Here is a 6,011-nt window from a genome sequence, read left to right as displayed (position 1 = left end):
GCCGATGCCGTAGTCGATGATGTATGACTGTATTACCGTAAAAGTAATTTATATAAGGATTGCTAAATATTGCCCAAGAAACCCTTGAAGAAGACTTAGTCCTAATGCACTCCACAAGCACGCATTGCTCCCCCTGAATCTCCCGTTTAGTGCCTTGCAGAATTATTTGTTTTCTCAAGATAACCATCGCCATTCAAAATGTGACAATGTGAAATCTTGAAATAAATCCTGCAACTTTACACTTCATTTACATTACTGAATGCTGTTATGAGATTGTTTGGAAAATGTTCTCTAAACTTCGATTTCCCAGAGATCGATTGGTTAACATTAAGAAACATTGGTACTATTTTTCTACTTATTTTAGTAGAATCATAGCTAACTTAACAATTATCAAGATATGGTAAATGTCAATAACGATTATGCATTGAATCCTTTACTCTGGTGATGAAACTGGAGTGGTGTCTTCGGTGGGTTGACAGCTTGGCAAGGTACCTTCCCTGCTTAGAGTTCTGCAGAAATCCTACAGTATGTCAAATGGGAGATTAATGTAGCCGAATTATTTTAAATAACGTACAGTTGTTTTTTTTTAACGTTTATAACAAATGCATTTCTCACTTTTTTTTATTTTCTTATTTTTTACCTACTTTTGTATATCTATACAGCTTGGCTAGGTCCCTTCCTCGCTTGGAGTTTTGCAAAAATCCTAGTGCCAAATGGGAGATTAATGTAACCGAATTAATTCAAATAACTTACAAAACATATTTTTGCAACGTTTGCAACAAATGATTCTCTCTTTTTCGCTCTTATGCACAGGTTAAACCCAATGATGGCCAATAATTAGTGACACCATAGTTCCTAGTAGTTTGGTGAGCCGTCACATGTGGCGCTGCTCACCACAACCTCGGAGCCTCCCGACCTTCCCCAATTACCCGGTAACCGCGGAAATTTATATGTGCTTTGTGTGCTGCGATTATTTTTCTTTTTTCGTTCACTATCCCCAAAGGATAAAGGATGTGCAGCTTCTTGTAGAAGAAACGGAGATGCAGGAATTCTTCGCGAGGAAGTGGGGCAACAAACACATCACAGGTAAGCAAAGCATATTTAATCGTATTTACCCCTACCTAACTTTCAACTGGTCAGCTGGAGATACTTTCCCCGAACATGCCGTAGTTACAGTATATTGAGGTCCATAAATGCAGTGGGGATTTCACTTTTGAAATCAGAACATCATTAATCTTATATGCGCCTCATAGGATATCTACGGTAAAAAAAAAAATCATGTTCGTTATAGAAATGCGCATTGGTAAGTAGGCCTAGGCCTATAGGTTAGGCTCGCTACCGAGTTGCCTATTGACATTGGCTATTTTTTGCATGTCATTAAATATTCTTTTCAGTAGGTAGGCCTGTAGGATATTGTCTATGCTATTAGCCTGTCCAGTCTTTGACACGTAAAGGCAGCTTCAGAGTTGTTTAACGAAATGCATTTAATCGACCATGTTTGCTGAACGAAATTTTGGAACGCCAGGACGGCATAAACGAACCTTGGAAAACAACTTCTGTTATTCGATTCAAAGTCAAAATATGTGTATTTTCCGACAGAATCATTTCCTATGCATAGTGCTACTTGAATGAGGGTTCAAGGGGCGGCGAACCCTCCTCCCCACTGCCAGGTCCTAAGTGAGGTTAGGAAGGTAGAGTCTGGTTAGGTCAGTTTATGCCATTCTAGGAAAGGTTTAGTTTGTTGTCGTCTGCGGAACTTGTTCCCTTTGTTCTACACTCGCCCCGCATTTTAGTTTGCGTAACAAGTCTTGTACGCAATTTCACGTCATCTGGCACCGAAAAATTACCATTCATTGACAGGCAGTCATGGCACTGATGGCAGAGAGAGAGAGAGAGAGAGAGAGAGAGAGAGAGACGAGGCTTTGATTTGTTTTACCCAAGCTGAGGAAATTCAACGTATTTTATATAAAAATTGTAACTAAAAAACATACTTTACCCTTCTATAATTAGTGTTCATCGGAAAGCCATAATTTTCAGGTAGGCATAGCTCTTCTTTATTAGCTTGCATTAATTTTTTCTCGGCTTGAAGTCAAATCGGCACAACGTGGAAAACATTAATCTCTATATACGCATCCATATAAAGATTTTTCATTTTCCTCTTTTGGATTAACAATGCATGTTCAATGATGATAAGCTTTTGCTGTATTCCGTACGAGTAAGGCGGAATGCCTGCTTGTACATAGGCCTAAAATGATTTAGGTACCTCACACCACCCATGACCTCTCTTCTAGTCCATCAGTAAATCTATAATTCTCTTTGTTTGAATTAAAATATGCAATTAAAGAGATGATAGGCCTTTGCTGTGGGTAGTACGAAAGCAGGGGGAATGCATTCTTGTACATAGGCCTACACTGATTTTACCTCACACCCGCCTTTACCACTCATGTTTATCACTGCCAATAACGTAAGAGACTGATACTCGGAGTCAGATCCCGATCATGGATACATAGTTGTCTAGGTTTGTCAAGAAATTACTGATGTGAGAAAAGGGAGGAACGCATTTCAGACCGTTTAAACTGAGGAAACTGCAGTCATGACTCATGAGAGGAATCAATTATGCTCAGCTTGATAACGGTAACCGGGTAACTTGTCGTAGCCTCTCATTTCTCACATGGATAAGTACATTGATAATATGTCATTTTTCTTTTTTAAATAAATCTATTTGAGGCATTTTATACATAGCTATACAATACGATTTCCATAAAATAGCTCACGTCTTTGTTAATTAATGTCCAGTTCGCTAGTGTGTTCTCCCTCCGAAGTTGTAAGCTACCGTTTCATTACCCTCCCCGCCCAGTGCACCAGAGGGAAGGTTATTACTGATATTATGCAAGAATGACAATAACAAGTATGCAACATTCGGACTTGAATGGGATTTCTTGGGTCTGAGTTTTTTGTTTTTTTTAGGTACCTACGTTGTAATGACCTTTATTCACATATGGAAAAGACGATGTATGAAGAAAAATAGTAGCTGAAACATGCATGTTAAAACATTGTATTATGAAAGGGAAGTGTGGGTACCTCTAAGGGAATCGTAACAAACCTACCCATTGACTCGAGTCTGTAGTGCTGTTTCTTACATAGGTTGTCATTTAAAAAAAGGCTTATAACAACACTGTAAAACAAAAATGTGTGCATTCAAGTTCTTTAGTATATCTACAATAGTCTCATACGTTTTCAAGGATGCTTGCGTAAAATATATCTAGTGGCACATTGAGAGAAAAGCGAAAGCAGTTCAGTTTCAGCCGAAAATTTGAATCCAAATGTCAACTTACATTCCCGTGGCCTGCTTTCGTCATTGGTTGTTCGTCATCATTTACCAATTTCTTCCTGGTATTAAGTTTTCTTATCATTATAGCTCAGGTTAGTAACTCAATTGGAGGTATTTACTCTACTAAATTATATAATCCCGTGTCATATAAGTAAGTGCTATGATGTAGAAGTCCAGTTAAATACATTCGAATAAGATAAATTAAGCAAATCAGCGCATTGTAGTTCAGTTTGAGTTTTCATCGGACGATATGTGTTATAGAATAGTGATATCAAGAAAATGAAGTTTGAATACGTTCAAGGTAATCATATGATATGATGCTATTTTATATAAACGTATCCTAAGCTCGACTTAATTTTCAACGTGTAAATAAATTTTTCGGTGGTCAAGAGTTCTCGTTAAGGAATGGTAACAAGGAAAAGAGTTTTGGCCATGCAAACGCCGGGCCAATGTCTATCGATTCGGTAGGTCTTTTTTATTTTTTTTTTGCCTTCGTATACGAACAATTTTATTCAAAATTACTTTCTTATGGTAGTCATTATTTAACAGTTCTTTCTAAGAGTCGTTCCAAAACTTTGAAATAGAAGGAAATTACATGGATAACATTTCAGTCGTCGGTTTGTGCACAAGACGCTGAGCATGGCGGGAAAATATATTTTGTTAAACTTTTTTTTTTTCTATCCAAAGGGAATATATTATTTGTATTAGATTACTAACTATAAGGAAGGGAATGTTATCTGCATACACATACGTACATAAGACTCAGTAGACATACTGATTACACACACACACACACACACACACAAGACTCAATATATGTAAGCTATACGTTACTCTTTCTGTCTTTTGGTGGCATGAATGACAATAGGTTGTAGGTCAGATGAAACTAAGACTCGGATATCAGTTAGCAGATGATAATAGTATGTTTTTTCTGCTGGTATCACAGTTGTTTCAGTGATGTGAATGATACTGATACTAGCAATGGTAGTGGAAAACACTTCTCTGATGAGAAGTTTGTCAGCTGAAGTTCTGGCAATGAATTTTAAAACCAAAAAACAAAAGGAAAATTTGGATAACTGAAGTGTTATACAACTTGTAGACATGTTTTTTTTTTTTTCATTACTTTTGTCTTTTTCTGACTGCAGCATAGACGGCTAGTCCTATAACGCTGGTGCCCCATGCAACTGAATAGAACTATAGTAGATTCACATCCCCCGTGCATCTAATGTCTAGGCCAGTCCCTTACGACGCTCCTGATTGGCTGTTGATAAGCTAATCACAGGGCCGGAAACTCTCAGTCTCTCTGGAGTTCACGTGGGTAGGTTCTATGTTCCACCTCTCCTGAGGGATACGTTTTTCAAAAGATCCTTCAGGAGAGGTGGAACATGCATCCTGCCTATGTGAACTCTCGAGAGAGACTTGAGAGTTTCCAGCCCTGTGATTGGCTTATCAACAGCCAATCAGGAGCGTCGCAAGGGCTGGCCTAGACATCAGATGCACGGATGATGTGAATCTACTATAGTAGATACAGCCATTCACTCGTTAACTATTTTTTTATACTAAACTATAAAACTGTATAAGCTCGAAATAAGGCGTGTTCACCAGCGACCACTTCGTATCGACACAGCAGGTTGGAAAAAAGAGCAACGAGATGACTAGGTCATGATGTGGTCCGTTGTCAGCGTCCACTCCGCTGGTTCGTTAGCTGAGCTTAAGAGCCTAACCTGGGCTGGCCGGCGCGGGTAAGTAACTGCTTAACCAGGATAAGGTGCGTCTGAGCCATGAATTCTGTATACGTCATCAATAAATTTCAGAATGTCAAGGTCATATCTCTTGAATTATTCAAGGGCAGAGCCACACTAACAGAATAGGTCAAAGGCCACCGGGGCCAAATCTACACCATTTAAAGGTGACCATTTCATCTCTCTCTCTCTCTCTCTCTGTGTGCGTGCGCGCGAGTGGGTGTGTGTTCTACGGTATGACGCAGGCCCTGGTCTAATTATAGTATACCTTGATTGGAAAATTCTGCTAGCGCCACTCTATTCATAGAGACTATTTCGATGGTTGAGAGTAATTAGGCGTGTTTTTCGCTGTGATTGATAAGTATGTGGGTTAGATTACCGGCCCCCACCTCTCTCTCTCTCTCTCTCTCTCTCTCTCTCTCTCTCTCTCTCATTCGATCATGGCAAATAAAAGCTCAAACATTTTCACGTAATAGGTAAACAATTGTAATACACAACAATGCTCACACCCTTAGCTTCATGTTACGATAATTGCACTTATAGGTTGCATTATTACATTTTCGTAATTATCTCTTGGTTATATAATTTTTTTCCATCTGTATATTTTTCTTCGCCAAAAGTTATATTAAAACAAATCTTTCGCGCAGTTATGTAACTCATCAGAATATCTTGGAAATGAGTTGATTGTCAGCCCATTTTAAACGTACTATTTTAAAAGTACGTTTTAAATTCCAAAATTTCAGTGCTCCGTTAATTTTACTTTCCCCGAATTGTCTTCCAGTGGAGCGAGTCTCTTCCCCAGGTATAGTTCGCTCCAAGTTTGTATCATTATAAAATCCTCAACAAAGTTTCGACAAATGTAAAGAAAGCATATTTCCCTCATTTTCAACGACAGTAGCTATCTTCGGTGTCTCATTGGTTCGGCATTCACGCCAGCG

At 38.7% G+C, this 6,011-nt stretch overlaps 1 protein-coding gene across 1 annotated transcript in view; it reads left to right on the top strand.

Moving 5' to 3' along the window:
- Window positions 1–444: 444 nt before the first annotated feature.
- Window positions 445–6,011, top strand: part of LOC135221187 (translation machinery-associated protein 16-like) — a 447,785-nt gene continuing 442,218 nt past the window's right edge. Inside the window, exons 1-2 of the mRNA XM_064259010.1 lie at window positions 445–525; window positions 1,030–1,086. Of these exons, the coding sequence (XP_064115080.1) occupies window positions 445–525; window positions 1,030–1,086 (138 nt within the window). The remainder of the gene's footprint in view (window positions 526–1,029; window positions 1,087–6,011) is intronic.

The sequence above is a fragment of the Macrobrachium nipponense genome, chromosome 2, assembly GCF_015104395.2.
Source record: "Macrobrachium nipponense isolate FS-2020 chromosome 2, ASM1510439v2, whole genome shotgun sequence".
Lineage (NCBI taxonomy): Eukaryota > Metazoa > Arthropoda > Malacostraca > Decapoda > Palaemonidae > Macrobrachium > Macrobrachium nipponense.
The sequence above is the reverse complement of the archived record's forward strand: the minus strand, read 5'-3'. Positions and strand labels throughout refer to the sequence as shown.